The sequence below is a fragment of the Armigeres subalbatus genome, chromosome 2 (genome assembly GCF_024139115.2).
Source record: "Armigeres subalbatus isolate Guangzhou_Male chromosome 2, GZ_Asu_2, whole genome shotgun sequence".
Lineage (NCBI taxonomy): Eukaryota > Metazoa > Arthropoda > Insecta > Diptera > Culicidae > Armigeres > Armigeres subalbatus.
The window spans coordinates 366,674,911-366,690,470 of NC_085140.1; the positions used below are offsets into that span (position 1 = coordinate 366,674,911).

Consider the following 15,560-nt stretch of genomic DNA (forward strand, 5'->3'; position numbering starts at 1 on the left):
CACCATTATATTGGGAAGAAAGTTAAGCTGAGTTGATTTTTCCAAAGTGGAAATTCTTGGCGTTCAGTGAAGTTTTCCTACAAGATTTTAACTTCGAGTTTGTTGCTATGGAAGATTCAAAATGCGAATTATTTATCCAAGATAAATTTTCTTCATAGTGCAAAATAATCGCTTTGCACCGCAGATAGTTCAGTCTTAACGATGCAGTTGGTAGCAAAATCAAAGACGCGCGTCGGAGGGAGACGCTGCAATAAATTTTCGGCTGGCACGGATTGCGTCTGTAGCACTAGAGCTATAAATTATCGAATTGGCTGTTTTCGACGAAAAGTGAAATTTTCTCGAGAGATTTTGACATGCCTTCCATGCGAATTAATTTCTGCATCGTGTTTTAGCGCGTTCATTTAATAGTACATTTTATATGTGATTTAGCGTAATGGCGCCTTCGAGTCATTTTATCCGTAAATCGATGAGCTTCTTTGGAGGTATTCAGCCTTATGATCAATCCCCCTAACAGTGAGATGAAATTCTTTTTCCACTCTATAACATGCAAGGTATATGTCTTCGCGAGAGTTGTAGCAAACGTTCTCCTGAAAAACATAGTCGAAGACTAGAAACTCATAATTTCATTACTTTTGCAGATTTATTGTTTTTATGCCAACAAGCTTTGAACATGTTCGACGTATCATACAAGCATATGGAGACGCATGGTGCCTTGATTCGTCAACTCGCTGTGGTGGGAGATTGATTTCTACTTTGCACAGTAGGAAATGGTTTTTGATTAAACATTCCTTAAATTTGCTTACAACTCTACTGTTCAGGTATTAATTTAAAGTTCATTACTTGTAGTTTGTTATACGTACACAGATAAAAATACGTTGTGATTTTAAATGTATTTTCATGCACATATTTGGAGCATGCAAATAAACGTAACATTCAATATACATGACTATTCTTTTAAATCAAAATAAATTTAAACGGTGTAAAATTCAATCAAATTTAATTGAATATCGAATGTTAATTCGTTTGATGGGATAGGCTGCAATTTTACACGTCGTTGAATTTTCAAAATTATTTGCTGTGTATAAGATTGACTGCCACATTTTTCCCGTTGTCAAGTTGCAGTTTTCAAGTTTTTAAGTCGTAATAGCCACCAAGCGGCGAATTTTAATACCATCTGAAACTTTGTAGAACATGCAAAAAATCTATATACATAAAAATGAAAAAGATATGATGAATGAAACATTTTTGTTGGTCGTCAGCATAAAACGTAAAAAACATTCAAAAGTAACGGAATTACGAACTTGGTGTCTTCGACAAAGTTTTTCAGGAGAACTTTCGCTTTAACTTCAATGGAGAATCAAACCTTATATGTTGGGAAGCGGAAAACATATTTTTTTCATCTCACTTTAGGGGGGTAGGTCAGTGTTGGCGCCAAATTAAGGAACCACCCTATCAACTACGATCCAAAGTGATCTAATCAGTTTGGCGCAACGATCACCATTACATTTACTCCCTTACAAATATTTCGTCTCTTTGTTAAAACCTTTCAAGTCCTTTTTCTTTGTATTTTTTTATATAAAGTTTGTTCTGTTGAAATGAAATATAGTTTTGCAATCATCGAGTTCACAAACGCGCGTCTTTCTTACATATCCGTGAATATATCCTCCAGCAACATTTCGACCTATTTTTTTTAAATTTCCGGAGTTCACACAGCAACATATGGTCCTTGCGAACCGGATCGCGGAAGTATCGTCGCGAAACGTAATTTAATATCAAGAGTGCCCAAGAACTGACCCCGTCGTGCTAGGCCTAGATCATAGTACTTCTGTTAGTCGGTGCAATTGATACAAGCTAGTGTGACTCGAAAGGAAATTTGATATTGGATAAAGTGCGCAAATCCTTCAATATGGATAAACTAATCCGAGAACGCAAGTCGCTCGAACCGCGTTTAAAACGAATCTCGGATGCCGCGGCGAAAATCAAGCCAGAAGAGGCTGAAGAAGTTGAAGTGCAAAGCGAGCTTGATGCATTATGTGAAGTGTGGGCAGGTTACGGAGCATTATACAAACGTATTATCGGCGCGTGTGATGACGGTGAAGAATATGAAGATGCAGTGAAACATCAGGCAAACTTCGAAGAATTGTATATTTCTGTGAAAAATCGCCTAATGAAGATCACGAAGGCTATCAGAGAAAGGGAAGGCTATACGGCCAATCCACAAGCACCAAACGACGTTATCCAGCTGCTTGCGGCTCAGCAGACTGAATCTCTGCGTCTCATGGCCACCAACATGCCCACTAGTTCAACCTCTTCAACAGCGGCGAACAGTTTCGTGGGTGCGTCTCCCTTGTCGGATTTGAAGTTGCCCCGTATGAATTTACCTACCTTCAGCGGAAATTATCTGGACTGGCAGTCGTTTTTTGATTTGTTTGAGAGTTTGGTACATGCAAATCCTTCTCTGAAAGACAGTCAAAGGCTGTATTTCTTGAAAACCAATCTCGACGGTGAAGCAGCATCATTGATTTCCCATCTAAAGATTGAGGACGCTAACTATCGTGCTGCGTTGGATAAATTGAAAGCCAGATACGATAAGCCCCGAGAAATCGCCAACAAACACATTCAACGTTTCCTAGCTCAACAAACATTAACGACAGCCTCAGCGAGTGGCCTCCGATCGCTGCACGACGTTTCAGACGAAGTCATACGAGCACTCAAAGCTATGAACAGAGAAGATCGTGATACCTGGTTGTTATTTATTCTCTCTGAGAAGTTAGATTCGGACACGAAGCAGGTGTGGTGCCAAAAGATTTCAGAAATGAATGAGGAGGACATCACTTTGCAAGCATTTCTCAAGTTTTTGGAATCAAGAAGCTTCGCCCTTCATGCTGCTCAGCCTACAAGATCGAGGCCGATTATACCGTTCAAGCCATTCCCAAAAGCACAAGCTAGAAGTGCTATGACGTATGTAGCTACGAATTCCCCGTTTTGCACCATTTGTTCGAATCCTCATCATCACATTTACCAATGTGGTAAATTCCTTCACATGGGCCCCGATGATCGGCTTGCGCATGTGAATCATTTGCAACTGTGTTTAAATTGCCTGAAACCCCATCAAGAAGACATCTGTCGGTCGGGTATGTGTAGGAAATGCCATCAACCTCATCACACTCTACTACATTCCGCTGTGTACTCATCAAACACGCAGCAAACTAACGAATCGCTAGCATCCTCGGCTCCTGTCGGTTCAAGCCAGCCGCTACACAGTCTAATCTCCGCTCTCGACGCTCATCATGACATCGACGCTTCGAACGTTCTGCTTGCTACCGCTGCTGTTGATATAAACGACAACCAAGGTCGACGTCGTACTTGCCGTGCTGTTTTGGATAGCGCATCACAAGTCAGCTTCATTACTGAGAGATGTTGCAACGAGCTCGGTATCAAAACTCGTGCCTCCAACATGGAGCTTGAAGGCATTTCGTCCGTACCAACACGAGCGCACAAGTGTGCGGAAATCATCATCACTTCTCGCTGTTCAGATTTTCGAGCGGTGGTGCCTTGTATGGTGCTAGATAAGATAACTAACACTTTGCCATGCAAGCAAGTGTCCACCGATGACTGGACAATTCCAGATTCAATACATCTAGCCGATCCATTTTTCCATCGCCCAGGTAGGATCGATGTGCTGCTAGGCATTGAAATTTTCTTCCAACTGTTGCAACCTGGACAAATTTCACTCAATTTCGGTGGCACTTCACCAACCCTCCAAAACACCAAGCTCGGGTGGGTAGTAGCCGGCCGGTTCAATAACAAGAGCACTGTGCCTTTGTCTCCAGCGTCAACCTGTCTCTTGGTATCCACTGAAGACGGGCTGTCTCAGCAGTTACGTAAATTCTGGGAACTAGAAGAGTACGCCATATCCACGAAGCATCTCACGGAAGAAGAGCAGATTTGTGAACGCCATTTCTCTCAAAACACCGTCCGCAACGAGTCAGGAACATTCGTAGTTAGGCTTCCATTTCTACTGAGTACGAATAATCTCGGAGATTCTTATCAGATGGCTCAGAGAAGATTGAACCACATTGAGCGAAAACTTGAGCGAAATCCACAGCTGAAAACCGAATACCACGAGTTCATGCGTGAGTACCTAGATCTCGGACACATGTCTCTCGTAGGTGACACTAAATCTCCAACCAATGGCGTTTATCTACCTCACCACTGTGTTGTTAAAGGGAGTAGCACTACTACGAGATGCCGGGTTGTTTTCGATGCATCCGCCAAAACAACCTCCGGACTCTCACTAAATGATGTTCTCATGTGTGGGCCAACTATACAAGATTCATTGATCAATATTCTGCTACGATTTCGTTTTCCACCAATCGTCCTGGTTGGGGATGTGAAACAGATGTATCGTATGATTTGGGTGGATGGAAGAGATCGTGACTGCCTCAAAATTTTGTGGCGATGGAATAAGGACGAGGAAATTAAGGAATATCGGTTGAACACCGTTACATTTGGCACGAAATGCGCATCATTTCTAGCCACTAGATGCGTTCAGCAGTTAATGGAATCATATAGATCGCAATATCCTGTGGCAGTCGAGAAGGTGGAGAAAGGCATCTACGTGGATGACATTCTCACAGGAGCGGAAACTGAGGAAGAAGCAAGGAAACTGAGGAAACAGCTCACCGAAATGTTTGCAGACGGCGGATTTCATCTGAGGAAGTGGGCATCCAATTGCCCTCCTGTGTTGGATGGAGTTCCTGATGCTGATATTGAGGTGAAATTCCGTATTGCAGAAACCGAGGGCGACGTTATCAAGGCCCTTGGAATGCATTGGCAGCCGTGCAGTGACGAGTTCCAGTTCTCTTTCCAACTTAACGAGATCCTTCAGCCTACAAAGCGCATCATTCTGTCACAAATTGCCAGCCTTTTTGATCCGTTAGGCCTACTTTCTCCAGCAATCGTCAAGGCAAAATTAGTGATGCAGCGAATGTGGGAACTGAAGGTGGACTGGGATGCAACGCCCCCTGGTGAGTTGACGAAAGAGTGGTTGGTTCTGGTGCAAAGGTTCTCCCTTCTCAACTCTTTTCAGATACCTCGCCGTGTGATCAACATACAGAACTGGACTCGCATCTACCTGCACGGCTACTGCGATGCATCCGAGGTGGCAATGGGCGCGTGCGTTTACATTCGTGCAGTGAACGACAACGGCGATACTTCATCACAACTGCTTTGTGCAAAGTCGAAGCTAGCGCCAATCGGCAACGGCAGATCAACTATTCCCCGTCTGGAGTTATGTGCTGCAGTGGTTCTTGCACGTCTAATAGCCAACGTGAGCACGGCTCTATCAACGTTAAAATTTCACGAGGTGCGAGCCTTTTCGGATTCCAAGGTCGTTCTGGCATGGCTTTCAGGAGGTGCTTCCAAGTGGAAGATATTTGTAGCGAATCGCGTTGCTGAAATATGCTCCCATTTACCCGCTGTCAACTGGTTTCACGTCGCGACCAATAATAATCCGGCAGATTTAATCTCTCGAGGGTCGTTTCCCGATCAATTATTTCACAACTCGTTGTGGTGGTTTGGACCCGATTGGAATCCAGAAGGGAATGAAATATCAAGCACGGAGTGCACGCTCGACACTAATGAACAACGTCAAATTGGCAGAGAACATCGCGCTATCCCAGCGGTGACTTGTATAGCTGTGTATGAGAACCATTTCCTGGATGATATGATGTCAAGGTATTACCCAAACCTAAAGCTACTGTTACGAATCACAGCCCGAATGCTTCGTATTAGTCACCCTGAGCTCCGTTGCAACGCACGACTTTCCCCCGATGAAATCACTTTAGCTTTGACAGTGTATCTGCGACACACACAAGCTCAACATTTCTCCGGTGAAATGGGTCGTCTGAGAAATAATCTGCCTGTCTCTCGAAACAGTTCTCTTTATCAGCTTCATCCATTTTTGGATGATAATGGACTTGTAAGGGTGGGCGGTAGGCTGCAGCATTCGGAATTGAGTTACGAAAACAAGCATCAGATTTTGCTCCCCAAGCACTCAATATTAACGTCGCTAATTCTTGTAGAAGAGCACAGCAACGAGCTACACTGTGGGCCGCAGTTGTTGTTAACTGCTTCAAGGAAGAAGTATTGGATTGTTCGCGGATGCAGTGCAGCACGTAAAGTTTATCGCGATTGTGTGGTATGCAGTCGAGCAAAACCAGTAAATATAAATCAAAAAATGGGCCAGCTACCACTGGACCGTTTAAAACCTCTGCCTCCTTTTGCTGTAACTGGCGTCGACTACGCAGGACCGGTGAGCATAGTAATGCGTAAACACAGAGGTGCGATTTCATCGAAAGGATACATAGCACTTTTTGTATGCCTGGGGACCAGGGCTGTGCACCTTGAAGCGGTATCCGATTTAAGTGCAGCATCGTTTCTCGCCGCTTTTACGCGTTTCTGCTGTCGATATGGAGTACCTAACAAAATGTACTCCGACAACGCCACCAACCTACGGGCATCGGCAAGGATACTTAAGGAGCTCTATCAACACATTGACAACCTTGAGCAAAGTGCCGTGGTAAAGGATTATTTGTCGAACCGCCAGGTAGAATGGTCGTTTATACCAGCTCGCTCCCCTCACCACGGAGGTTTATGGGAGGCCTCGATAAAGGTGACAAAAGGATTCTTGGCCGAGCCAGGTGCTAATTATAAATATACCTTCGAAGAGTTGAGTACAATACTATCACAAATTGCTGCGTGTATGAATTTGCGTCCAATATCGGCCATTTCAGACAACCCAGCAGATCCACAACCGTTGACTCCAGCACACTTTTTAATTGGACGACCTTTAGATGCTACTGGAGATAAATCACCTAGAGTGGCAGATGGGATCGCTGTCCAGATGGAATTATGTACAGCGTATCGCACAGGAATTCAGAAAACGCTGGCAGGCCGAATACGTATTATCGCTTCAAAGGTCCCACAAATGGAATAGATCATCTCACAACATTATGGTAGGCGACTTCGTGCTTCTTGTGGACGACAATGAGAAGTCACAACAGTGGCCGATTGGACGAGTGTTGGTGTGCTTCCCTGGTTCTGATGGACTTGCGAGGGTAGTCCTTGTTAAAACCGCTGGGGGGACATTCCGACGGGACGTCAGGAAGCTTCGGCGATTTCCTTTGGATAATGATGAATTTGTTCCTGGCAGAAAGGGGAGTGAAATTGCTACCCGCAATTTGGTGGGCGGCTTATGTTGGCGCCAAATTAAGGAACCACCCTATCAACTACGATCCAAAGTGATCTAATCAGTTTGGCGCAACGATCACCATTACATTTACTCCCTTACAAATATTTCGTCTCTTTGTTAAAACCACCTTTCAAGCCCTTTTTCTTTGTATTTTTTTGGATATATAAGGTTTGTTCTGTTGAAATGAAATATAATTTTTGCAATCATCGAGTTTACAAACGCGCGTCTTTTTTTACATATCCGTGAATATATCCTCCAGCAACATTTCGACCTATTTTTTTACTTTCCGGAGTTCACACAGCAACAGTCAGTAAGCTGAATACCTCCAAAAACACTATAGGGCACTGCACGGAAATATCTCTTTCTCTTTTGTTCCTCATAAATTTTGACGTTTACTGGCCTTGTTGTTTTCTAATTTCTTTGCAGTGAGAAAGAGACAAAGCAATCCGTGCAGTGCCCTATTACGCTAAATTGCATAATAAAGCTACTATTAAATAAAGCGTCTCCCTCTGACGCGCACTCGTGACGGCAACTATCTGTCGACGCTAAACCACTCTATTTATTTCCAATAATGTGCGTTTCAATCAAAAACAGGAACAACTTGATTGCTACTGACGCCAGCATCAGTAACTTGATGAGTTGCCGTGGAAATGTTAAAGACGTGAATACATTTTTGCAGCGTCTCCCTTCGACGCGCTAGAGATTCTGCTACCGCCGGAAACTTTCTGCCGATTCTGGGACCGCTCTCAGCTCTCCGTGAACTCTTAGCTCTCTTGAACATAATCGATGGTAGAGCGGTGGTGGTTGCTGATTCTAATTTGAGATATTGCAAATAAACCGATTCTTTTCTCCATTATTTTGAGAAAACAGTTAAGCTGAGAGAATTTTCCAAACTGCCGTTGCTAAAGACCGGCAAATTCTTGGCGTCCAATTTAATTTGTTTAGCCAGATTCTGAGTTCTGTTATTCATTTCAATACGCTGATTATATATTAGATGATTATATATAATAGTCCAAGACGATTTTCTTCAACGTAACAAACATAATCGCTTAATATAACATAATTATTTATACAAGTGAAAGTTGATCCGAGACGAGGTTTCTTAACAATACAAAACACAATCGCGTGACGACAGCGGATAGTTCAATCGTAGCGATGCCGTCGGTAGCGGAATCATAAGCGCGGGTCGAAGGGAGACGATGCAATAATCGCGTGGCTGACGTTGTCATCAGTAGCAGCCGAATGAAATTTTCTCAGAAGTTTCTGTTTTTGATTCTGTAGCTTTTAAGGTCTGGAAAAGCGCATTATAGAAGGTAATGAATTCTTTTCATAAGTACAATTTTATACAAGGGAATGTTGAATCGTAACGAATTTCTGACATTTTATTTGTTTAATATAGTAAAGAGTGTTTCAACTAGCAATAATCGCACCTCGGTTGGTTACGATATCGCCACTGAGCAAAGCTGAGTAAAGAGTGTAATTTCACCTGATAAAATGGAATTTGCAATGGAAATATCAAAAGTTAAGCTCATATTGACGGTTTTTCATTCTGTAGAAGAAAAATGTCGTATTCTGTTTGATAATACTTATTTGCAGACACCCTGTATACAATGTATGTACGTATTTTCCAAGACTTCTGCAACACTCCTAAGGCACTCTAGCTGTCCTTAAGTTCAGATCTTGGTGTTCTAGATAATCAACAAGCAGACGTGCGAAGTCCCCACCACTCTTTTGAATTGGAGTAGTCGCATTAAACATCATTACACAACATAACATTATACACACAATACAGTCGTGGTTCCTCCTTAGCCGTGCGGTAAGATGCACGGCTTCAAAGCAAGACCAAGCTGAGGGGGTGGCTGGGTTCGATTCCCGGTGCTGGTCTAGGCGATTTTCGGTTTGGAAATTGTCTCGACTTACCTGGGCATAAAAGTATCATCGTGTTAGCCTCATGGTATACGAATGCAGAAATTATAACTTGGCTTAGAAATCTCGCATTTAAAAACTTGGGAAGTGCTTAATGAACACTAAGCTGCGAGGCGGCAATGTCGCAGTGGGGGATGTAATGTCAATGAAGAAGAAGAAGACAGTTGTATAACCAACTAAGCTCCAAGTCGTTTTTCTTCTTCTTCTTCAAGAAAGGTTTGGAAACTCTACACCTTAAAAACTTTTTGCATACAACTACTTTTGCATAGCTTTTTGACTTGTAAAACCAAAAATTCCGTTTGAAAAGCAGAATAAATCTGTATTTAATTGATGAAAGACTACATACTCGATGAAAAGTTGAAATTTTTTTCAGTGATTGTGAATGGATATTAATATATTTTCATAAATTTTATCGATTCTGGTCAATCATAGAGTAGCATATTATATTAAGGATATACGATAACACACTTTTTCCTAACGAAACGAAACGAAATTCAAAATGTCTATGTTTATTCGAAACGAAACGGAACGAAATATAGATTTAGTTTCGAGACATCGAAACGATACGAAATCAAGGTCTATTTAATTCGAAATTTTACGAAACGAAACGAAATTTATTTTTTTTCCGCGAAATTTTTATTGAATTTGTTTTATGCACGTTATGTATGCAATTCTGATAACACATTTTCGAAGTCAAATAACTGTTTTGCGATCAATAGTTATAACAGAAGAGGTAGTCAGTGATGATTCGCCGCGTTCTCGTTTATATGCCATTGGCGATAAGACAATACCCCGGCATTTGTGCCGCTTTCAAAGGAATTCATCGTGTCGCGTGTGGATTCAGAATTCCTTAGAATAATTATAGTAGTCTTACTACCTTCGATTTTTTTTAAATGATACAGTTGCACCCATTTATGCATTACTGTGTTCTATTAAATCATTAAAGAAATCGAAAACATTCATAAAAAATTACACATTTTTAAAGCTATTGAAGCGCCCATGGATTGTCTTCACTAGCCAATGGTGATGTGCTGCCAAGTAGCTTGTGGCTTGGTTTAAGGTCATTCAAGCGAACCCATTTCATAATAGTCTTCAATTAATAAAAACCATAATAACTCCATTTAGATGACTTGGTTTTTCTAGAACACTATTAATTAGAAAAGGCCATTATAGAACCTAATAAGAGGCAATATGTTATCGCCATCACTTCTCTAGATGTAGGTATATAGTTCTTCCATCTATAACCATCGTAGGAAAGCGAAGAACGACCCACCTCAATGGGGAACAACCTCCGAACCCCGTCGCACAGACTGTCATCAATCATTCCGTAAAGTTTGGATGGACCATCCATCTCCCATCGCACGCTCCTTCTTCGAAAGCGTCTACCGTCTGTGCACACTTTAAAAACTCAACAGCGCACCCTCCATCACACTTCTGACTGTTATTGGTCACTTCTGTTGGATAATGGTCTTTTATTGTTTTCTTTGGTCTCACTTCTCAAAATAAACCAAGAAGAGGTACCCGCCACCACGTGAGTGCGCACCCATACGCCGAAACGGACAGGACTTGTACTTTCATTCGTTGCGCGCAGTTGGAAGCATTATTTTGTCCGCTGGTTCCCCGCGGTGGTGGCACGAGATGCTGACTGCAGACTGCGTCTTGGTACCCCTTGCCGAGAACGGTGAAAGTGAACTGAGGTAACATAACCATTTCAATTGTAAGCTTATCATCGCCATCATCTTGGCGCTGGGGTATTATTTTTTCCCTCCGGACTTGGGTTCTATTAAATAAGACCGAGCCGGAATGGTTTCCGTCTAGACGACGATGACAACGATTCGGCAGTGGAAGTTTCCGACGATTTTGCTTTCGTCTTTGTGATGATGAGTGATGCAATCGCAGACGAGCGAGCTACGTTACGATAAAACTTTCTATTTTCAACGCCGTGGAGTGCAGAGTCGAGCCAAAATATAGATCACAGCAGAAAATTAGGCTAGTGGGTAAGGTTGTAGCGTTCTCGCGAAGGCCGGCTGTTAATGCTTTATGCAAACCCACCAATTAGCGGATTGATTCAAAAAGCCATATCGTTGACCTGAATTTCAGCTGGCTCCACCGCCACGTTCTCCCAATTCTGCCGAACGAAAGATTGGGAGCTTTCGAGTGTTGATCTACGATCTCTTACTGCGATCAAGCGAGTGGTACTCGTAAGACGGTAAAAGAATGTAGTACAGTAGTGCTCATAAATCTCTTTTTCTTCAGCGGCTTCAATATGACCTCATGTGATCTCAACGTTCTGAAATAGGATATATGCTGTCATATGCTAAATAGTCTCATCGCTCTTTATATAGCGCAATATTTGTGTTGCAATTTTTCGTGATTAACACAACATTTTGAGATACTTTATTTAGTGGCGCGGTTGCCTTGATCCAGACGTATGATTCGGTGGGTGCTTTGAAATTCTGTCCCCAGGTAGCGCTCTGGTTATCTTTTAGTTAACAAGCGTAACTTGAAACACATCAAAAATAATCACGACTCTTCGTGGTATAATTTGTGTCCATGGAAAAACGTTGAATTATTTTTCAATATAAGAATTAGGTGAAGGGGCCAGATAAGCCCTTGTGAACAGTTTATCTCATCCAAGAACCCCATAAAAGGGGTGTACGTTACAATTATTTTGCGCTGAGAAGGTCATAAGCAACAAAACTGGGTATAATAAAAAACATCAATTGAGTTAAAATTCAAGTCATTTTAGGCTGGACGTCAAAAAATTAACCAAGGAATCGAAATATTGATCCTCAAACATGACCATTTTGTATGGAAAACAGGGATGCACTGTTTAATTATTTTTTGTATGTCGTAATGCAGTGCAATGAGTTTTTGACGTAGGATTGCGTCCTTCGTGATGATAGGGGGGGTAATTCTACAGATTCAACCGTCTCCACACACTCAGTTTTTATTTCTGCAGCTCGGCAAAAATCCGCACAGCCATGCGCCAGCAAAATAAATAACTGATATTCCGGCAAAAATAGCGTTTGTTAGCTGATTTTCGGCAAATTAATTGCTGATTATCAGCAATTTTGACAGAAATCTCGGCAAAAAACATGTTTGCTGGGGCACGGCTGTGCGATTCTCGGTAAAAGTTCAACACTTTGCTGAGATCCCGGTAAAAAAAATTAAGTGTGCAACCGATTTTGATATTAATCTATCGACGAACTTTTTCAGATTTTGCCCACCTTTTAAAAGCAATGGATTAAAAGTGCTACAGTATTGAGAAATTGAAATTCACCCAGAACTGTTGAAATCGGTAACCAAACCAATCCCGTACTTGCATCTCAAGCACACACATCCAAATCATGGAGAGCGGACTTGAGGATCTTGGGGATACACCGATTGGCCGTCGCCGACTGCAGTAGCACTCAAGTGAAGTTTCGAAGCATTGCTTTCACTATAGCTTGGTTGCTGAAGTGTTTAAAGAAGTGCATTGTTAAAAAAAATCGGTTCTTTTCAGGGCCAACACTTTATGAGAAAAAAAATTGATTTCAAAAATGGCGTCGATTGCGGTCTCGGGCAATTACTGGCTGTGCTGGCTGGCTGAAAATCATCGAGTAGCCGTCGGACAGCTGCAACAGTTAAGTAAAATTATTACGCGGGGTTTGTACTCATATTTGGTCGCTGTGAGTGCTCAGAAAGGCCCATTATGGGTTGGATATCGAATCATTTCAGGACCAGCATTTAATGGGAAGAAAGGGTTGATTTAAATAATTGGTGTCGGTTACGGTCCCGCAACATCAAAAGCGATACTGAAAGAAATAAATTTGCTACCGGTAGCAGATTCATAAGCGCTCATCTGAGGGAGATACTTCATAGTGATGCTGTTTTATTCGCAGCGATAACGTCTTCCACTTTCCAGCGGCAAATCATCGAGTGGCTGACGCTATCTTCATTTTTACCAGTGACGTGAAATTTGCGCACGGGATTCTCTTTTTTTGTTTATAAATGATAATTCGCATTATTGAAAATAAATCGATCCGGACTACACGAGAAAGTTAAAAGAATTTTCTCCAAATTGAAAAATATAACCGCTGAGACGCATAATAAAATCATACATTTTCATTCTCCAATATTTACAAAATACACAGTTCACCGGTGGAGCATTTGTCGCTTCAAGAAACATTTTCTCTTATTAAAGCGAGATTTGAACCCACACTCCACTTGAAAATGCGCCCAGCCAAACGAATTCGCTAATCTGAAAAGAGGGAAAAGAGAAATGGTGAGTGTGAAGTGTCAAGTGAGACATAATTTTCACATTCCTCTTTTCTTACTTCTCTTTTCACATATCTCATTTCGTACAACTCAATTTACACAGTGAGAAGTGATAACCGATAAATGAGAAGCGAGAAGTGAGACTTGAAAATGAGAAGTGAAATGTAACAAATGGAAAGTGAGAAATAAGGAGTTAGAAGCGAGAAGTGATACAGGCCGAACGTAGTGCGACCAACTGTGTCATTCGGCCGAAAATATCGCAAAACTGAAACCTGTGTGGCCAGAAGTTATTTGACAAAATAGTCAATTGCCGAATAGGTCATTTGCAAATGGGTAAGTTTTTAGTCACCTTGCGCATGATTTCATCATCATTGATTTATTGACATTTATCGGTGAGTACAATATTAACTGCTCAAAATAGGATGAAAAATGGATAGATATCGCAAGCAAGCGGCAAATGTGAAGCGAAAAGAATTTGAATCTTTTTTTTAGCCAAGAGCAAATCGTAAGAAAAGCATTGTTGAAATTGCTATTATTCATGCTTATCATCCACCCAGGAACGGCATGTGTAGTATCATGATGACTACTCTTACTAAGCCAGGCAAAGATAACAAAGATTTGTTTAATCATTCTCTATTATGATTAATACCCTCACACTTTTAACATTTACTATTTCTCGACGGAACGACCTTTTCGATGGAACGTTATTTTCAGCCTAATGATCTCTTTGGCCGTATGACTCGTTGAGACAAATGGCATTTTTGCCCAAATGTCCCTTCTACAAAACAACCGTTTCGGCCAAATGGAGTTTTCAGCCAAATGACTCATTCGCGATTTTTTTATTACGTTCCTTCAAGATTTTTTTTTGCATTTTTTCGGGATTTATTCAAGACTTTAATTTACAAAGGAAGAATCTTTTGAATTTCGCATGAAGAATCCAATGAACTTAGCTTAGCATAGCATAGAAGCCTTGCACAAATCGTGGATGGAGTTGCAGAGATAAACATATCCTCGGTCATTGTAGATTCCGCTTAAATCTACAATTAGGCGGACCCGATTTTCTCCACACACCTGGCCACGTCCATACAAGTGTTTTTATTTTATAATGGTCCTACCATCTGTTTAAGAAAGCGCTCGGAACCGAAACAGCTTTCACAGATGAAGGAGATAGTAAAATGGCGGACATAGGGTAAATCACTACTTGGGCCTATGGACCCGGTTCCAGGCTCAATGCAAAGAAAACTAATAATTTATTCTGTTTGGAAGCCGTTGATTCATGATTGATAATTTTTAAAAAGTCTCCCATTTATTTTTCACAATACTCAATATTTTCAATTACTTGTTTTACTCCTAATTGATCCAATTGTAGAAAATAAAGATGTAGATTTCGAAATTTCGCTCTCCGATGCCACACCACTAAGCCGGAGTGATTATTTCCACTTTTACAAAACGGTTTCATCGAATGAACACCTACCTGAAAATCGTCACAGTGCTCGATACAACCATTGCTTGAAGCTGTAAACCACCACACCATAATTCTAAACACACGCGCTTCAATTCTTCCTAATTTTTCGTTTCATTAGAACTTATTTAAACATATTAGAATACATTTAAAAATGTATCCTCAAACCGAACAAAAATTCACCTCGGCATAAGAACTTCTAGCCGCACCGTGCTGCCAAAAGGCCAGGAGTCTTTTTTAGTATGAAAAAAATCCTTCATCGTTCATAGGAAAACTATCTAATACGTTTACGCTATCTTGTTATTTATAATTCTCTCGATTTCAAAAAGTGAAAAAAATATAGTTTTTAAGGGTTTGGAAGTAATTTGGATGAGTGAATATATCTTTTCAACCAAATAAAAAATATTATAAGTAATACCATCTGGCATCATGTCGGCGTTGAACGTGCATATTTTTGTTTACGTTGCATTTTCTCCCCGCCCGAGAGAGAATGAGAGTAAGATGTTGAGAGATTGAGCGAAATTTTGCTTAGGCCGGGAACCGGTTTTGAAGTGGGCCGGAAATTAAATCGCTATGACTGAAATTAGTGCTGGACCTCGTTAATTTAAATCAAATAAAAGCTTTTTCAAGCAATGTTTACCAAGAAAAGCTATTTTT

The 15,560-nt window shown here is 41.2% G+C and overlaps 2 protein-coding genes across 2 annotated transcripts in view; one reads left to right on the top strand and one right to left on the bottom strand.

Annotated features, from left to right (window-relative positions):
• Nucleotides 1-15,560, bottom strand: part of LOC134213031 (serine protease filzig) — a 268,304-nt gene that overhangs the window by 118,273 nt on the left and 134,471 nt on the right. The gene's annotated exons all lie outside the window — the stretch shown is intronic.
• On the top strand, nt 1,596-5,602 carry LOC134217204 (uncharacterized). The gene is made up of 2 exons (XM_062695985.1): nt 1,596-5,030; nt 5,093-5,602. The coding sequence occupies exons 1-2, from the start codon at nt 1,907-1,909 to the stop codon at nt 5,458-5,460; spliced, it is 3,492 nt and encodes a 1,163-aa protein (XP_062551969.1). The 5' UTR covers nt 1,596-1,906; the 3' UTR covers nt 5,461-5,602.

What these genes read in the sequence shown, in the direction of transcription:
- LOC134217204 (XM_062695985.1), top strand. Translation starts at nt 1,907, where the DNA reads ATGGATAAACTAATCCGAGAACGCAAGTCGCTCGAACCGCGTTTAAAA. An exon ending in CTGGGATGCAACGCCCCCTG is followed by an intron (nt 5,031 to 5,092) that starts GTGAGTTGACGA and finishes AACTCTTTTCAG; the next exon opens with ATACCTCGCCGTGTGATCAA.